The 19,392-nt window shown below is 36.3% G+C and overlaps 1 protein-coding gene across 5 annotated transcripts in view; it reads right to left on the minus strand.

The window, feature by feature from the left end:
- Nucleotides 1–19,392, minus strand: part of LOC140791995 (serine/threonine-protein kinase ATM) — a 61,764-nt gene that overhangs the window by 3,289 nt on the left and 39,083 nt on the right. For 3 of the 5 annotated variants that reach the window (XM_073142746.1, XM_073142745.1, XM_073142748.1), the window contains 28 exons: nt 17,223–17,525; nt 16,940–17,055; nt 13,976–14,042; nt 13,802–13,876; nt 13,602–13,724; nt 12,419–12,583; nt 12,233–12,334; nt 11,367–11,518; nt 11,088–11,289; nt 10,964–11,011; nt 10,718–10,801; nt 10,318–10,401; nt 7,891–7,971; nt 7,636–7,725; nt 7,493–7,555; nt 6,364–6,504; nt 6,179–6,235; nt 5,997–6,056; nt 4,396–4,490; nt 4,210–4,318; nt 3,674–3,763; nt 2,114–2,193; nt 1,952–2,030; nt 1,501–1,547; nt 1,319–1,418; nt 979–1,110; nt 737–871; nt 590–655 (listed from right to left, as the gene is read on the minus strand). In XM_073142746.1, coding sequence (XP_072998847.1) covers nt 590–655; nt 737–871; nt 979–1,110; nt 1,319–1,418; nt 1,501–1,547; nt 1,952–2,030; nt 2,114–2,193; nt 3,674–3,763; nt 4,210–4,318; nt 4,396–4,490; nt 5,997–6,056; nt 6,179–6,235; nt 6,364–6,504; nt 7,493–7,555; nt 7,636–7,725; nt 7,891–7,971; nt 10,318–10,401; nt 10,718–10,801; nt 10,964–11,011; nt 11,088–11,289; nt 11,367–11,518; nt 12,233–12,334; nt 12,419–12,583; nt 13,602–13,724; nt 13,802–13,876; nt 13,976–14,042; nt 16,940–17,055; nt 17,223–17,525 — 2,946 coding nt within the window. Of the gene's footprint in view, nt 1–589; nt 656–736; nt 872–977; nt 1,111–1,294; nt 1,419–1,500; nt 1,548–1,951; nt 2,031–2,113; nt 2,194–3,673; nt 3,764–4,209; nt 4,319–4,395; nt 4,491–5,996; nt 6,057–6,178; nt 6,236–6,363; nt 6,505–7,492; nt 7,556–7,635; nt 7,726–7,890; nt 7,972–10,317; nt 10,402–10,717; nt 10,802–10,963; nt 11,012–11,087; nt 11,290–11,366; nt 11,519–12,232; nt 12,335–12,418; nt 12,584–13,601; nt 13,725–13,801; nt 13,877–13,975; nt 14,043–16,939; nt 17,056–17,222; nt 17,526–19,392 lie in introns of those variants that run through there. The other 2 variants (XM_073142747.1, XR_012109666.1) reach the window with 2 other exon arrangements.

A 19,392-nucleotide genomic window follows, 5' to 3' on the forward strand; every position in this document is an offset into this window, starting at 1 on the left:
ATGAAGAATCTAGCCATTTTAGTAGTCTGCACCAAAACTGACAAGACCATTGAAACTGACGATCAAAGTCACCTAAACCGACGAAATTGGTGACTGAAACCACTGAAATTGCTGTCTAGAACCAAATGAAACTGGCAACCTTAAAAGTTTCGAATAGGTTTCAACTTTCAAGACCTGGGCAAATCCCATATGTTTCATCCAAAAAAAAGAAGTAAAAAAAGAAGCATAGAGTAACAAGGAATAGGAGGTTTTAAAAGTGTCAAATTGAAGATTCGAAGGTCTTGATAGAACTCAAAAGATCTGGGGCAACCTGACACTGAACTTCATTAATTTATAGGGCTAAATATCTTAAAAACCCTGAATTAAAGGTTTAGGGTATGTATTCAGGAAGACAGAAACTGGAGAACAAAGAGCAAAGAACAGAAGATGATACTTCGTTGTGACAATACCATAGCACACAATACATGCTGGGCGGTAAGGATTATGCCGTGTAACACTACAAATCTCTGATCTTGATGAAGCATTCCATACATCTAATGAAGTAGAAAAAGTATATTTGGACCACAATCTATAATTAAATCAGATTTACCTTCTGACGCTGTAAAGCTTTCAGAGGAGAAAGGGCCCATTTATAGAGAGGGTCATGGATGAAAACCTGCAAATAACATAGAATGTCACCTATAGAAATAAAGAGCTGAATAATCTGTAACTAGGACATCTCGAAGGATTGCAATACTTCGATAATAGTGAGAAGTGCTTCCTTATTTGTCCTCATGACAGAGAGAGTTTCCTCGCAACATCTTCTAAAAACTCCCTCGACACCGGTAACACCCATGCCATCAATGATGTCCCTTGTGAGCCGAAATGGAACCTACCGTTGTAAAGAAATATAAAAGAAATAATTTGAAGATATGTTTTCTTTGGACAAGTGCATCCAAATAATAATATAGAGAAATTTTGAATTATTGAGAGACATACTCTCTCAGGTGTCTTAAGCATGAGGCCTTGTTCAAAGGCAACACCAAGATCAATATGTACAACCTCTGCAGTATCTTGATCAATGAGAATGTTCATAGAATGTCGATCTCCTAGTCCTACAATATATCCAACCTGGAATAAAAATGAAAAAAACACCAGAAATGAATTCATCTTAGTGCACCATAATGCTACACAACCTAGTGAGAATACAATCAAGTAATGTGGCACATCAGACCAGTACAGTATACATTTATCTTTGTGTGTATCATATACATATGTATGTGTATACATGTCTGATGAAGTTATATGTACCCACAGCTTTTCAAAAGAAATCCTTTACCATCGAACTTGTTGCCACACTTCTTATATAAGATAGTCTGCTCTCAAACCAATAACCAGGCTCGAAGAATCTCTCCAGAAAGAAGTTGTGCATCACAGGCCTGATTGCGAAGGAAAAAGTTGACGAAAGCAAAATCTCCATAGCTAAATTAAAAGAAATAAAACAAGAGATCATGAGGAGACCTGAATTTCTCACAAACTTTCAGAAATGCCCTTCTTTTGTCCCTTTCCTGATAGAAAAAGGAATCAATCTTCAAATGATGCAGAAAACATTATGCTGAATATTTATTAGTAATCTAACTAAAAGAAGATATTATAAGCAACCTCTAATCAAAATAGATGCAGCTTAGAGATATAAATGGATGATCTCCCATCCAACAGTTTTTTACCTGTTGCTATTGTCTGACTATCATTTAATTCTGTAAACAAGTTCATCAGAAAATCATGCATCTAGTGAAAGCATCCTCATTATGCTATTGTCTGACTATCATTTAATTCTGTAAACAAGTTCATCAGAAAATCATGCATCTAGCGAACGCATCCTCATTATTATTTTATGTCATCGCAAAGATACATTCGACTACTGAAGTCGTTATGGAGGTTTCAAATGAAAGATCGACATATAGAGACTTACACTTGCCATGTACTCCCGGCATTGAAGAAATGACCAATCTCCCATCCCGTAACGTCCGTGTGCTCCACCATTTCTTGTACTAAATAAGCAGGAGAAAATGGTTGATGCATACCAAAATTGCAGATGAATGACTTCTCATATAGCATCAAGCAAATAAAGTACCTTCCCAAAAGATATTCACCAAGGGGAATAGTCCGATTGACCCATTCAACTATGCCAGCACTTGGGGTAAAGGGAACCACCTATCAAGCAGAGTAGTACTACAGTGAAATTCATGTGCATGAGCATTTAACCTTGAAAAGCTCACAAGAGAAAATATTTTAAACTCTCTCCTGCTAGCAAAAAAAGTGAAAGAAAGGAAATGCCAATACAAAAAAAGGATACAAGTCTATAGATTGCTAAGTTGATTGTCCACTAAAGAAGATAATCAAGTTAAATCTTGAGGGTAAATAAATAACTTCAACTCAAGGATTGTTGTGCCAATAGTTTATCTGTACTGATAAATTGAGATCCCGTAAATATCGAGCTTACCACTTCCCACACCACTTTCTTACTTAGCTAGGAACATTCCATTTCTAGAGGGATAATTGGAGCATTGATTGTTGGTTGCATGGACCCAGGATATAACCAAGGAAGCACTACCAAGTAGCTGGGCAGAGGTTGCATCACCAGCTTAGCTTGTACCTGATTTCAATTTCTCCAAGAACTTGTCACCAAGTTCTAAACAGCTGACTTTAGGAATTTTTTATGACAACTAGGAGTAAGGTCTTCTAGTGATTATCCACATATTCAATTATAGCTTAAAGGAACCTGAATTCTTGATACGACCTTTCATTGGATGATGAAGGACGATGATGTAATTCTTGTTTAGAAATGTTTAATACTTTTCGGTGTATAAGCTGATAGAAAGTATGCAAACAAAAACTTTGTTAGAAGTGCAATTTGTGGAATTCTTTTTTTTTTTCTGATCAATCACATCCAAAGATTTTTTTATATTTTGTTTTCAAGAAAGATAAAGAATGGTAAATATTAGGCTGCAAGTAATATTTGATGTCAAAAATGAGGAAAAGTTACTGGTTTTATGCCAAGTATATATTTCTAAGTTCTAACAAAATCAAGAATTAGCATTTCAAGACTGGCATTCAACAAAATACAAGGTACAGCTCTCCATTCACAATCAAACACAAAAAAGGAGAGGAGATGAAAGAGAAGTAGATCTGATGTCAGTATCATCAGAACTGCCTCACAGATATAACAAGTTTTTCATGGAAGATTTGGAATTAACATACAAAACTTACATCTAGAAGGTCAGAAATTGATAAAGTGATTAACTAATCTGGAGCAAGTCCTTTCCAATAATTCTGTTTTGCCCCATCGACAAATGAATTTGAATAATTGGGCATGGAGGGAACACCTAAATCGACATGCTCACATTTTCTCTAAACCACGAAGTGTTGGCAGAACACAGGTACTGGTTTTACAAAGAAAGACATCAAAATTTACAAGCTTTAAATAAGAAAAAGGATCTCCTAATGTGGACCTATCTATTATTAACAACCTAAAATAAGTAAGGCCATTGCTGCAAAAGGAAAACATGATCAGCCAAGCAAGGGGCATACATCTGTAGAAACATGAAGAACACAAGATATTCCATAAGGGTAATATGAAGAACTGGTTAGGAGATAATCATATAATATTTGACGATAAGGAATTTGAAGACACCTTGTATGTTCGTATCCTCAATCTCCTTTTCCATGTATCTCTGTGATTCTGTAGGAACATGTTTACTAGACCAAAAAATTGCTCCATGACCTGCAAAACAGGGATTTCTATAAATCCATCTAAAAACAATATAACCATTTTTTCATGGAAGAGTTGGAATTAACATTCAAAACTTATGTCTAGAAGGTCAGAAATTTCGTCATTCTACAATTAATTGAGTCATCTTTCTTGATGATTGTTTCATCAGAAAAAATCCTTTAGAAGAATAGTTAACTAAAGATAATCTGTTACGGTGCCATGCAATAAACAGACAGTAAATGCTTCTAGTTCCCAGGCTGTTACACTAAATTATCCATAACAATAATTTTGAACCCAGGGTTAAGGCCTGATGCTCAATTATGCTGGTTGTGAATAACAAGAGTGCAAGATGTATGGCATTCTAAAGCAACAAGAAGATTTCTAACCAAATAACAAAGAACATGCACAATGGACATCAATTCATAAGATGCAGTATGAATGATGGTTCAAAATCATACAGCATCTTGACGTAAGTCATCATTCCCAGATTTTGCTAGCTGTCGATATTTATGACCATCCGAGCCAAAGCACTCAACTACTTTGGGAGCATTTATCCCATTCATTACCCTGAAAATAACAAAATTAACAAATAAACAACAATTTTCATACATCAATAATTGATTAAAAAGTCACATCTAACGCACATAATAGAATCAGCGAGACCCTTGAAATGTGGAAAGGACCCTTCGCCGTAATGGCAACTAGGGTCAACTGGAACAGAAGCTGTTATAACTGGAACCTGAAAGGTCAGCCAATTCAGTTACTGATAGGTTAGCCAATGAAACAGGGAAAAGAGAGTTTAGGGTTTAGGGTTGGGGAGCTTTACAAATGTTACAAAACTTGTTAATTACATTTTGACCCCATGAACTATAAGTTTATATCATTTCACCCCCTAAGAAAAAAAGTGATCAGATGCAACACTTACTGGAATTCCTTAAATTACTAGAATTCCACGATCCCCTAGATGTCATTAATAGAATCATAAAATTATAACTCTTCCCCCACTCAAGGATAATATGACAATGGGCATAGGTTTAACTTGATCAAAGGAAGCTATAATTCCTAAAAATACCCTTTCTCTTCTCTCATTTCTACTCCTCCCTCTTTTTCTCTTATCCCACAATCCATGTTCTCCAGGATACCAATGTCCACCACCTCATTGTCCTCCCCCTTTGCCTTTTCCTCTTCATCCATCTCCTCCACTATGGCTCTATGGCAACTTCTTCTCCAGATACTCAACCATAGCCAACCCTTCCCCGAATCCCTTTGAAACCCACATTCAATCTTTCCCCATATCTAATATTCTCCAAATCTCCACTTTAAGAAGGGAAGAGAAGTGAGAAAGACTAGAAGGTAAAAAGATAGGAAGAAATGAGGGTAAGAGAGAAGAAAAAATAGAGGGAAAAGGGAAGAAATTTAGCTACTTACATTTTTATAGCTATTTCTAACTGATTTTTAGTATTTTAGTGCTAGATCAATAAAAAAATACTCCACAAAATGTAGGAATCAATAGGAAAATTTGATTTCCCCAAAATTTTCTCCCAAATTAAAAAAAAATTACAAAATAAATATGTCAAATTTCTTCAAATTAATTCAAAATTGATGTAGAAGCATGCTAGATTAATTTCATAGGAGTTGATTGCAACTCAAAGTTTATACTTTTTAGCTCAATCATATTATTTATTAAAGCATATTTGTACTAGATTATTGCTATACCTAAACAAAATAGGTCATTTACAATATTATCTAGAGATGAAAGGCTAATGTAGAAAAACCCTCAAAAATATATAGAGATGTGTCAGTGGATGTGCAAGTAGGTGCGCCAGTGCGCCACTGGCACGCTAGGAAGTGTTGAGCTAGCACACCATGTGCGTGCACAACACGTGTCACTGACACGTCAATCCTTGCATTTATTTGCTTCTTCTCTTGAGGAAGTGAAAGTGGTATCGAATCAAAATGTAATAAATCCCAAAACATCTGAAGCAAACTTTCCTGACTTGAAATAGAATTTTCTATTACGACAAAATATGCAAATCAATTGAAGGAAAAATTATGTTATGAGATGTATAAAGTACTGGTATTAGAATATTCAAAAAGAAGGAAATACTTGATGCTCATTCAGTAATTGTAAAGAGGAAAAGCAACATCAAGTGGATGCATGGGTTCTAGAATAAGGGTTAATATGCTTGGTTTTTTTAAAATAATTGAATAAGTGGCATAAAATAGCAAATTGGAATGTCCTTACAAGTTCAAGCTGCCTAAGGCTCCGGATTTCTCTTGGTAATGGAATTCTTTTATTAGTTTCCTGCCCATAAAATGTACGGAAAAATGCATCAGTAATAATTAAAAATGAAAAAAAAATCAGCATGTCTTGCTACTTAATGCGCATAAAGAACTTGATGCATCGTATCACAGAACTCCACTAACCTCCTTTTTCGTCTCCAATTCAGCAAGCTTGATGTAAACTTCAACCAATTGTTTCATCTACAAGACGAGAGCATAATCACTTTTTTCAGTCTATATAGAAGCCTCTATGTTTAGAGGATTGTTTACCATCTTCAACAATATAAGTTTCAAAGTAGAACATTATAAGGTCCAGAAAAATGATGAACCTGCTGAATCAAAGCTCCATGATGTGAAGACAGCTCATTCAAGAGATTCTCTGCAGCAAGTTTTTTATCCATATCCACAATGAAGGAACTTCTATTTCGCTGCTTGTCTTTGACACGATCACCATTTGCTAGAGCCAGAAGCTGTGACATAAAAATAGCACCAACTAATGAATAAAGAACATTGAGAGCCAAGAGGACATAAACTCAGCAGCTGAAATTTTCATTAAATGCCTAATACCCTGCAAGCAAAACTGTGGCAACAGAACTGGATACCTAATTCTTCAATGGAATAGTCATGCTTCCTTGAAGTCTGACAAGTTTGAATATTCTCACAACTATGTGAACTACACTAACCTATATTCTGTACATCTAAGAACTCCCACAAATTCTGGATCATAACAAATATAGGTTTATTCATCTTATGAAGTTGATTCTTATAGCTAAATCTTGTTCATGCAAATGGAAGTTGTCCTCCCCTCTAGGATTATATTGTGCATAGAATTTCTAAGCATCCTATAAATATTGATGCAGCAGAGTAAAGTAATTTTCTTCTCAGAGCTCATTAACTCAAAGATCAATAAAAATAGGAACTTTTACATATTTGTCACTGAAGACTTTCAAAATATCATAATTACCACTACATTCTTTCAAAAATAACATTCCATTAGTTAAATCTAATTAATCATGATTAAAACTGAGGTTAGATTAAAAAAACTGTTTTGCCCTTGCATAAATTGTTCAAACTCTTTTCAAAGCTTCTAATATTTATACTTATACCATAATATAACGAAAAATATCTTCTTTTATGCGAAACAAAAATAGTTGGTAAAGATTCTACACACAACTTCAAGAAAGAAGGGTAATTTAGTCATTTATATGTCTTTGTTAACTTTAACAATAATTTATTAGGTATATTCTGTTTAAAAAGTAACCAACTAACCATTAATGGCAATTCTGAAAGAGTTAAAAGAATGAATTTAGTGGTAATTATAATATTTTAAAGAATATAATGACAATTATGATATTTTGAAAGTTTTAAGTGGCAATTATGTAAATAAGAAAGACAAATCCCCTTTATAAACTCAGAATAAAAGAAACAACTGGAACAAAAGTATGTCATCATGATTACCTGAAAAATAGTATGATATGGATGGTCAATGGCCATTTTTTTCACAAGAGAAACCAATGCAACCTGTAGATGGAGAAAATTTCTGTACTAAGGACATCTGACATTGGCTAATAAGCAAGCCAATGGGATCATAGAATACAAACCTGGAAGTTAGTTGATCCATGAGCATCTTTTGAGCTACCAAGCCTCGAAGCAATCTGATAAACAAGTGGTATGAATTTGTATGATTGAACCTGCATATTCAATAACTAGTTACCCTTCAGCAAAACAAATTTGATTGCAAAATGGGAATAATCGGTGGAATATGGAATTGAATAAGTGTACATGGGGAAAATTTCAAAATTACTTTAAAACTATTAACAGGAAAATGCTGGAAAAAACCAAAGCAAGAGAGTCACCTCCTTTATTGTCCTAATCATAGCTTTCACAACATGGTCTCTTGAAGAAAGGCTGAACCACAAGAAGACAAGCCGAAACACCTGAAGCACATTGATTTTTTCTGGCCGTCACTAGTAATAACCGATGCATCTACTGGTCTAACAAAACACACTAAAGAAACATCATAGTATCACATCACTTTGATCTAAACCAAGCTCCTAATGGTTCTTTCAGAAGAACAAAGAGAAATGGAAGATATACAGGGATATTGGATTGTTAATATATGAACAGAATAAAAAGGCGAAATTCTAATGCCATTGATGTGTGCCACTTCATTGCACGAACTACTCTATTGTCTATCTATGTCAACACGGTTAATATTCTAGACAAGATGACAAAATGTGGGTTCGCACTAACCATGGATGGTCGTGCTGGTCGGTACGCCTTGTGCCGACCCGTGATGGGCTAGCACAGCTGTGCACCGTTCGGCAAGGCCCCGTGCCAGTTATTGTGCCATACGAAGCCCTTTTTTTTTAACTTTTTCTATTTTCATCAGTCATTATCAAATTAACTGATCAAGTGATCATTTAGAAGGCTTAGATAAAATTAATGATAATGATGATAATGATGATGGTGATGGTGATAATAACGAGACCAGTCTGGTGGCGGTGATAATGGAAATGAGACATGCGTCCCTATCACAACCTTCTCAGAGAGGTAATCTTTTTACAGAAGACTTGAATTTGTAGATAACAGGACATTAGGAGAGATGCACCCACAGGATGATATGAGTTCATCATAATTACCATCATATCAATCACACTCACCAAAACTAGAACACCATTATTATACTCTATCTTTACAATCTGCATATGCTTATAGTATGTCTGTGCTTGTATTGGTGCCGTTTATTTCCGTGCATGTTCAATATTTATATCATATCATAGGATAATTATACCAAATCCGGATCCACAACTTAAGTTTTTAATCCCCCCTCTCTCTCTCTCGATCTCTCTTCTCTTTCGGGCTAGGGCACCCGATGAAGTGATAGCGATGACGAGCAGCGATCGGCGAGCGATGGCGACTGCAAAGGCGAAGGTGAGTATTCCTTACTTTTTTCTCTCCTCTTGCGGCACGGCCGGCAAGTGCCGCGGCATGTGTCATGCCGGCCGATGGTTGGTACGGTCCATGTCTATGGCACGGCCATCGTTGGGTACAACACTATAATTCAATATTCATTTTTTTTCCAAGTAATGCAATATCCATAATAGTGATATCAACCAAAAATAATGAGTTGGTATTTCCTTTTATACTCTTAAAGCCAAGCTAACATGGTTAAAACCAGAACTTTTTTTAACTGAATGATATGCAAATGTTGCCACAGACACGGAAATAAGTTACATTTTTTCATCTACTTCCTAAATGAATGAAAAGCGAGAACAGCAGCCTGGAAATGTAAAATCAATAACAAAAGAAAAATCTGCTGCCCTACTTTACTGCTTCTCTATTCTTTATCTCAGGGAGGGTGTGTGAAAAGAGCAAGCCACTATGAAACATGGAGCCAACCCAAACATCCTTAAGATAGACTCCTTCATGCTACTCATTAAATTTGAACTCTGAACTGTAGAGCATGATGTTTCCTTACATTTTCTTCTATATTTTATACTATCAAAGATTAATAATGGTTAATTCTGAAAGCTTGTCCACACTTCAAGACATGTTGAGCTAAAAAGCTCTTGCACAGTCAAAAAGAATAGAATTCTTGAAAGATGAAGTTATCACATGTCTACATGCCCAGACATAACTTTTGCTCTTACTCTAACCATAGACTAAATTAGACTAAATCGACTGATTGAAGCAGTTGAACTGATAGCACATTGATTTTTGATAAGGCATTGTCGGCAAAGTAAACTTGAACATACTCCGCAGGTTTTGATCCAACAATTAAAGCAACAGGAGTCTCATCATCACTTTTCACAATTTCCTTTCTTAGAGAGAGAGAGAGAGAGAGAGAGAGAGAGAGAGAGAGAGAGAGAGAGAGAGAGTATTTAACTGCTTAGTCATGTTTTCCAAGAGAGAGAGACTATATATTTAACAGCTTAGTCATGTTTTCCAATCAAAATGGTCAAAGATTATCTAGGACACAGTTTCCTAGATCAAGGATCTTCAGTTACACCATCTCCGTCCTTTCTCCTTCAATATAATATTCTGTGATATTTATATTTGCACTTAGACTTAGGAATGTGAAGTACTCACAGCTAAATATTATATATAATGAAAATCAGCAGTCTAAACTAAAGCAAAACCTCTTTTCAGGAAATTTTAATCTATAAATAGTGCTTGAAAAGAGAATAAAGCATAAATCATTTCCGCTGAAAACAAGAAATTTGTTTTATGCAAGAGGTAAAGATTGCTAATACTTCATGCTAACAGAAGCACATACATACCACTCTTAGATCATATTTTCCACCTATGACAAGAGACTGCTGGTATCCTTCCAGAGCTAAACAGAGGAAATTATCCCTATCATCCTAACAAGAGGGAAAAAGAAAAAGAAACAAAGATATCATCAAATGAAGTCATACAGCTCTAATATTCATAGGAAAAAAAATTAGGAAATGAGACATGAACTGAATGGTCATGATAAACTACTTGATGATGAAATACATGGAGGAAATGTATTATGCAAGTGAATTATCAACACAGATGGTTGGTCTATATAAATTACACTTCGAATTTTATAAATAAATGTTGGGAAAAATGATCAATTTTAAATCAAATCAATTTATGGCTCAAGTAGATCAACCGTTTTGTCATGCAAAACTGCATGTGTGACACTGCTTATACCTGTAGCTTTTCTGCCTCTTCCCTGTCCATTGTAAGTTGTTTTTGCAGCTCTTGAATTTTTACTGAATAGTCTGTCTTTTCACCCTAAAAGGACTCCAACAGGCAATAACTTAAATAAGAAAGAAGTAATTTGGACTTTTGGAGAGAAAGCAACTGCTTAATATCAGTATCAGATAAGGCAAACAAACCATATGACAGACTATGGAAAAAAATACTATAATATAGGTAAATAATAATATTACTTGCCTTGGAGGAACTTTTTAGCCTTTTAATCAGTGCATCCAGCTCCCTGGTCTGAATCAAATAATGGTTTAAGATTAAAAAGGAAAAAGTAAATTAACTTCCAAATGGCAAGTTAGTTTTTCTTTACCTTGTGCTTCCTCAACCGCATAGCTGCTTGCCATTCACTAGATGCTAGTCTTTCCTCATAGCTTTTAAACAGACCATCTGTGTAATGTGCTAGATGGAAGTATGTCTGACACCGTCTGGATATAAACTTTTTATCCACACTCTTGCTTACTTCGGTAAGTTCTACTGCATGTTTGAGATACTGCTCCAAAATAGTTCTTGAACTACATAATAGAGAAAATGTGATTCAGCCAATGCACTGTATAAATGCATTCTGTAAAAAATAGTAACTATTTATTACTTGCTAGATCTAGTTTCAGCCAACCACTTTCCAACTAATCGGTAAACATTTGAGATCTCCTCTTCCATCGGATATTTCTCTAGTATATATCTTCCAAGATTTATAGCCATATCATGCAGACCTTGAGCCCGCAATAGTTTAGCTTCTTCAAGCTGGGAGAAGTATTTGGATAGATGGACACTCAACAAGAATTATGATGAAAGATACAAAACATGGAGAATAATACTATATATGCAATCAATCAGAAGAGAAACACATTAAAGAGGAGAAGCATAAAGATTAAAAGGACTAAATCTGCTGACATTAATGTGAAATCAAGGCATTGCGTAACGCGAAACATTAATGTGAAATCAAGGCATTGTGTAATGCGAAACATTACTGTGAAATCAAGCCATTGCATAATGCATACTAGTTCCTGTCATGGTGTCACCCCTTATATTGGATTTTACTAATACTGAGCAAAAGAAGAGAAGATGGCGGGACTGATGACATTGTACTTTCCAGATTAATACCATGACTTAGTACTTGATAGAAATTGAAAAAGAAACCTGCAAACAAAAACCAGATTCTTACAAATATTGATTTATGCAACAATCTCCTACTATAACAGAAAAAGAAGTAGCCAGATATAACAAGTGATCTTAGCTGAAGACAAAAAATTTTGCTTTTTGTGAAGAACACTACCCAAGGCATGGTATAATAATTCCAGAGAAGAACTAAAGGAAATCATTCATACAATATTATGTAGTAGATTGACTGGAAGGAGAAGCAAGATCTGACATAAAATATTTATTCTAATCTATGCAACTCAGTTATTAAGTTAAATTGCACTAATTTGCTGGAAGGTGGAATGTCTAATTATGTACCCTTGCAAGAAAATAAGTATGAGAAGTAGTTTGTTGTTCTGTCTGTGCACATAGTTCCTTCAGCTCATACAATGCTGCAGCAGCCAACGAAAACCTAGTACCCTGGATTCATAAAAATGTAGGTAATAAATATCAGAAGACCGTCTGAAAAAGGCCTCTGAGGAGGAATTCAAAGATGACAATGACCTTACGGAGTGTGGAAGCAGATTGCAGCAGATGTTCTTCTGTACATTCTTTGCAATCTAGAATTTGAAGAAGCACACGTCTGAAGGTAATGAATGGTTCCAATAAATCAAGGTGTAGTTGGGATTGCTTTAAAATGAAGCTCCATTCCGCATTCAAAGGCTCCAGCTACAATAGAAGACTGAAGAAATCAGGTGACCAGAACAGATAACGAAGAACTTTTAGCAATGAGCAAATAGTCTCCAAGTTTGAGCATGATTAATTTGATAAAAGTGCATATTCACAAAGAGGGCTGACATATCCCACTTAATAAATTGCAGCTTTTGTAGAGCATGAGTTCTAAAATTAGATTAAATATTCATCATCTCTATGACACCTCAGCAAGCATAGAAAGAGAGATCTTGAATGCAAGAATTTAAGTGCGAAATTAGCATCCCATGCCACCTATCCTTTTGACATAGTGTTGGAGTGGAACACATGTAAGGATGTGCCTCTATTTTGTCGTTTGATTGGGTCCACCATTCGCCACGACTGCTGAAGGGAAGATAGGAAAGTCTTCCTAGACAAGATGGTAGAAAAGAAAAGGGAATTACAGTTTCAAACTTAACTCTGAATATCAAAGTGGCGAACCATCAAATGGAACAGATCAAATCAGAGCAAAATATTGTGTATAAATTGTCAGGTTGGGCTGTACAATGAATCTCCTTTTACGCCTGAAATGTGACACAGAAAAGGTTATCCTATTTCTGAGTGAAACGCAGAAGATACTGACTAGCTGCTCACACTTCTGCTCCATCAGACCTATATCAGTTTCATGCAGTCGACAAGATGGTCTGTCAAGCACCAGTTGTTCTATCTGGAACATATTGTGCCGATCGCAACACTCCGATGTAATCTCTTGGTAAGACCCAATGCATACAAAAGTATATTTAGCAGAAATATTCTCTAAGAAAGGATTATTGACTGTCAAAAGGAAAAACAATTTGGTGTACAGAAAGATCGAGAAATTGAAAGCATGTATGATACAAGAAAAAGAAAGAGTTGATGTTCAAATTAGTTGTCTGTCATAACGTCCTGGCAAACAAATAACCACAAAATCAAGTATGATACAAGGTAAAGAGGAAGTACTTGGTATGCATGACCCTGTTGAAAGCCTACTGATGATAAGAAAAGGAAGTTTGTGAACCTGGCTCATTGCAGGAACAACAGCTTCAGGAAAAATATCATTGATTCTGTGGTAAGGTTTTGATTCTTGATGTGGATAGGCTTTCCAGCGTAATTTCCAAGCCACATTAAGGTGGTCTAACATCTGCCGATAAAGAAATTGGTAAGAACTTATGGCTATAAATCAATTAAAATCATGCAGATTATTGTTTAGGGGAATACCTGTAGTCTGATAATAGTAGAATGGATATATGTAGTACTCTCTTTGCTTGCATTAGAGATAGATAACACAAGATCCTGAAGGAAAAATCTCAGTACAATGAATTGACAAAAAAAGAGCAATATGACATGATAAATTTTTCATAAGAGAAAGCTAATAAAATAGTCTTCTAGTACCTTCTTGGCATCTGTCAGTTTCAAATGGAACTCACCAGCATCACCCTCTTGCAAAGATTTCAGGCAACTATACAGTAATTTAAGTAATAAGAAGATTGGATATAAAAAAAACAAATCAAGATGTCAATAACTAGAAGAAGAAAACACTTAATAAAATATCAGCAGCATTCAGAAAAACTGACCAAAAGTTTAAATCAACAGAACAGATAAGAACATCGACCTTCAGGAAATAAAGAGTCCTACTTAGTTCATCAAAATGGCAAATACTTGTTTATGGTGTACAAATCTTTGCTAAAAGGACCTAGTCATGCTTGTTTATTAGTTACAAAGGATGCTATAACTGAAACTTGTTAAAGATATTAGTGGATATCAAGGTTGGCCTTGCCGATGAGGAAATGGCACCCAGCATGGGGTGTGGTGTGCCACTAGCACTGCCCTGTGCCATTCGGCAAACATGTGTGCTGCCTGACTGCATACCAACCACATGTCACCTAGCTCAGATCGAGTATTGGGTGGCAACCATTGACCAGGGCCAGCCATAGCAGTCACTTTGCCAAATGAAAAAAGTTGAAGTGAAAGAAGAAAGAGAATAAATAGAGGAGATTGAGGAGGACATTACAACCCTGTAAACATGGCATTAGATGCACAGCTTGAAAAGCAACGATGGCCATGTCAGCGGCGTACCAGCACGTGGCATGAGGGGTGCCTCCTGGCAGCGCTTCACTAAAGACTCTTTGTCGTCATTTGCCGCTCGTCATCACCCATTGTGCCAGAGGTCGCCCGTCGCGACACGGATGCCCTACCCCTTGCTGGCTCGAGGAGGAAGACGACTCGAGTAAGTCGGGTCAAATTCAAATAAAAACTTAAGTTGCGGATCTCGACGACCCGAGTAGGTCGGGTCAAATTCCTCCTCGAGCCAGCAAGGGCTAGGGCATCCATGTCGCGATCGGTGACCTTAGGCACGACAGATGATGGCGAGGTCAACGACGACGACAAGCGATGACGAAGCACTACTCGTCTCTTCTCTTTTTCTCTCCCTCTATTGCGGCACATGCCATGCCATGGCACGGCCATCCATGTTGAAAAGTACTCAAAACAAAATTAAGGTCAAGAACAAAAGAATTAAAAAAAAAAAATGAAAGTAGTAGTTTTGGAACGAAAATTGTGAATGATGGAAGTCAAAATAAAAGAGAGCCATTTGATTCTCTAAATTGCTTGCCATGCTGAGTTGTGCCCATCAGCATGAGTTTGTGTTGAGCTGTCTTGATTGACATAAGTCACGTGAGGCCCAAAATAGATTTTATTGACTTGAAATGAGTTTTATTAATCCGTAATAGATCCATGGTAAATCTAAAATATTCTATGTGACCCTCTTTTTTATATCATGTGACAAATATTATATATCATGTGGGGCCGTCAATCTTAAGAAGTTTGTTTTCCGCATCTTTTCCTAAATAACCTCATCTAATGAATGTCAACGTAATAAGTCAACTATTGCACTAAATTGTACCAAAATCAAAATCATCTTCCGTATGCACGCTTGGAGAAATTGGTATATGTCCACCACAACATGAGGTTATATCTATAATAAATAACAGATGTTTAAGATAGAGATGAGGTAGATTTTGCCCCCTTGGATGCTGGTTTTCCTCAATATGAGGAGAATCCTATAATGAGGTGAATGCAGACTGCTGGTAATCAGTAAGACCTATTGCTTAATGAGGAGGGAGATCCTCCTTGACCTTAGATTTATTGCTGAGAGTTATAGGTGTAGAGGATGGGCTACAGAGCACGCATGAGGAACTTAGATTGCTAGGAAGTATAGGATGGTCATAAGGAGTTTGACCAACTCATGTTAGGTTGAGCTCATCAAAGCTAGACAAAGAGTGGCCATTTAGGTAGTGAACGAGGGTGATGATCTACTAGCTGACCTAGATTTTCACGATCGGTTACTAGTCAAGCCGGATCATCTTCACGACCAATGAATCCCTTAGAAGGCTAAAATACAATTAATAATGATGAGACCAGAGATGATGGCGGTGATGATAGGGGATGGGATATGCATCATTACTACACAATCTTTTTAGAGAGGCATTGTGTTTACAAAGGAGAAAAGATTCATACGTGCAACTCAAGATCAAGACCATGGGACCAAACCTAGACATGCACGACATGCACGACACGTAATTAATAAAAAATGGAAGAAATGAACGAAAGACTTAAGTTTATAGGTAACAGGACATCAGGAAACGTGCGCTCATAAGATGATATGAGTTTATCATCATCATTGTTATCATATCAATCACACACATATCCATGAATTGCAAATGCCTATGATGTGCTTATGCCGATACTAGTCATTTATGCGCATGTTTAATATGCATATCACATCAGATTACAATTACAAAATATATATTTGTATCAAGACTATATGAGATATTACAAAGAGCAATACTATCAGTGAATTAGTTTTGAAGATTATTGACGGTATTTGACGCAGCATTCTTGTATTATTTTTGAACTGACAAATAAAGTCTTTGATCCTCCCCACTATTCTACGTTTAATTATGTATTAGTTTTTATTATTAAACTATTATCAATTAAATTCAATCATATTATTTGTTGAATAATATTTCTATTTAACTCTTATTATATCTTTAATAAAATAGGTCATTTATAAAAAATAATCTAAAGATGAACGACTCTAATGTGTACTTCTTAATAAATATATTCCAAACAAAAACTACGGATTGACGACCGACTCAAAAGCATATCTAAATACACTAAACTTTTTTTATTAAAAATGTGTTAAAGGCATGTCAATGCATGCCAATAGCACGTAGGGGCATGCTGATAGGCACAACCGTTGTTGGGATGAAGATCTACTAGCAATAATGAATTTATGAAGTGCAGCCAGAATGTATAGCAACATAATGACATCAAGAATGTTCTAAAGACAGAAACCTGTATAAATTTTCATTGAACAGACAGCAATTTGTATCTAGTGTTGAACATGGAATACTTGCATCCGGAGTGCAAAACGAAAAATCCCAGTTTCCAGCCCTCCATGCAGCTTCATACTTCAGCATGCACCATATTACGTAAGAAAAATAAATAGTCAGTACAACTAAACTACATCAGCCTCAAAACATGATTTTATTTCAAAAGTACAAAAAGGCGAGATATAAATTGATTGACACAATCAAAGAAATAAAGGACATAGGTAATATCTGGAAGAAATGAAGACCTGTATATCTGTAAGTTGTGAGTCATGTTGAAGATAGCCTTTCTGGTTGGTTAAACCTTGGCAATACACATCAAGTACATGGGTGCAACCAGTTTTCTGCAAAGACCTCATTAGCCCTTTGTGTAGTTCCCAATTTACCGTTCTTTCCTCTGTTTGGAAAGAATTTGAAGAGCCATCTCTAGACCGATCTACTGATATGTTTTCTATACATTTCATTGGAGCAGATCTTACGAGTAAGTCATAATACTCAAGAGCCTTACTCCAGTTCCCTTCATGCTCAAATCTGATAATCTGAGATGTCATCTGATGAAAATGAAAAAAAGAACAGGACTTAAGATAAGCAAGCTGAGGAAGTTATTAGATAAATAAAAGATAAAATTATAAAACTAATAGCAAAGTTCTCCAAAACAATTGGAAGATTATTGATATATTTAAAAGGAAGACATATTCCATAGTTTCCGTATATCCTTTGAGTTATGAGTACATTGCTATATGGGATCAACGTGAAGCCATGCAAACGGGTGGTCATAGCGATGGAATACAGTGATCCATATATGGAAGATGTATTCCATGGCTTCCATATATCCTTTTAGTTAACATGAGAACATTATTTAAGGACCGTACTTCCAAGTATTAGGTATTGACTTGCAAAGTCACTGTAAAAACTAATTCCTAAAAATTAAAAAAAAAGAATTGTTTGCATGGTGTGACAATGTGGCCGACCTTGTGGCATGCAGCCGAGGGAGCGTGTGGCCGATGGCCCAGCAAACAAGGTCGGGCTTGTTGGACGCAGTGGGCCTAGTCGTCGACGCCCCAGCACCTCTCTATCTCTCTCTGTTGTCAATGTCGACCATCTCGACCATTGCCGCCTCTGCCATGCCAGACTGCCATTGCCAATCCTGAACCCCTTATTTGAGACCCTGAGGATCTTGTTAGCAATAAGCTAATATTTGGTTTGACGAACGTGAAAATATGCATTTTGTGTATTCAGATTAGATAGTAAATAGTCTTATCTGTTAGTCAGCTTTTCCAAACTAGGATATTACATATTTACATATACACATATTGTTTTGGTTTTCAACATGCTTATATAATCCTATATAGAGATGATTAAAGATAAACATATTTTTATGATCCATTTGTTAGATTGATCTCGAACATAAATATGCAAAAAATATAAATATGATTGGAGATGGATATATTATTCATACTTTAATATCAAATTGATCTCTAGCATAAGTAGGCATGTGATAGATATGATTGCAAATTGCAATGCATTATATTTCCTTTGACTTCTTATTACGAACCCAATCTAGGAGTTTGGTTCATGTTAGTTGCTTGGTTTATTAGCTAGTTAGATTTGTTTACTTATTGTCAATGGGTTAGTCCAAAGCCAGATCAGGCAAGGCCATGTGGAGTGCACCTGAGTTGGATGAGGGTCGATTGATCTTCTTTCTCTCTACCTCTCTCTACCTCTCTCTTCTCTTCTCTTTTCCTCGTGCCCTAGCCTTCCCGTCGACCCCTTGCCGACGCAAGCTAGACCTTTCCCTTCCTCTGTCGCAACCCTAACTCTCCTAGGAGCGACCCCTTCTCCCTCCTCGTCCTATCTCTCTCCTAAGCCACATTCATCACCATCCCTTAGCACCCCACCTTCACTCTTTTCCACCACCATTCACTGAGCTACCTTCAATCCAAACATCTAACCTAATCCTCCACATAATCCAAGAACATAACAATGGTATTAGAACCATGGGTTCTCCTTCACTCCCTTCCACCACCAACCAAGCTACTTTCAATCCAAACACCTAACATAATCTTCCTCGTAATCTAAGAACATAACATCTCTTTACCACATAAATTCCTGATATGCATGATTTATTATAGTACTAAATAAATACATATGATTTATCATTTAAAAAGAAATTCATGAAATCATCATGGATCCCAGTTTCGGTCAATTCCAATTCGGGACGAAACCAGCTAGTTGGCTAGTTACGACTAGGGTATCGATCGTATCGGTTGATACCCGATCCGTTTTAGGTCAGGATCAGCCGATACGACCAATCCCACTTAAAACTACAGCTGCTATGTTGCAGCTACAGGCTTGCTGCGGGTTGTTGCGAGAAAGAGAGTGAGAGTGAGGGAGAAAGAGACGGAGGTCTGCTGCAGC

This window comes from Typha latifolia, chromosome 7, assembly GCF_019914945.1.
Source record: "Typha latifolia isolate L0001 chromosome 7, TyphaL0001v2, whole genome shotgun sequence".
NCBI classification, from domain to species: Eukaryota; Viridiplantae; Streptophyta; class Magnoliopsida; order Poales; family Typhaceae; genus Typha; species Typha latifolia.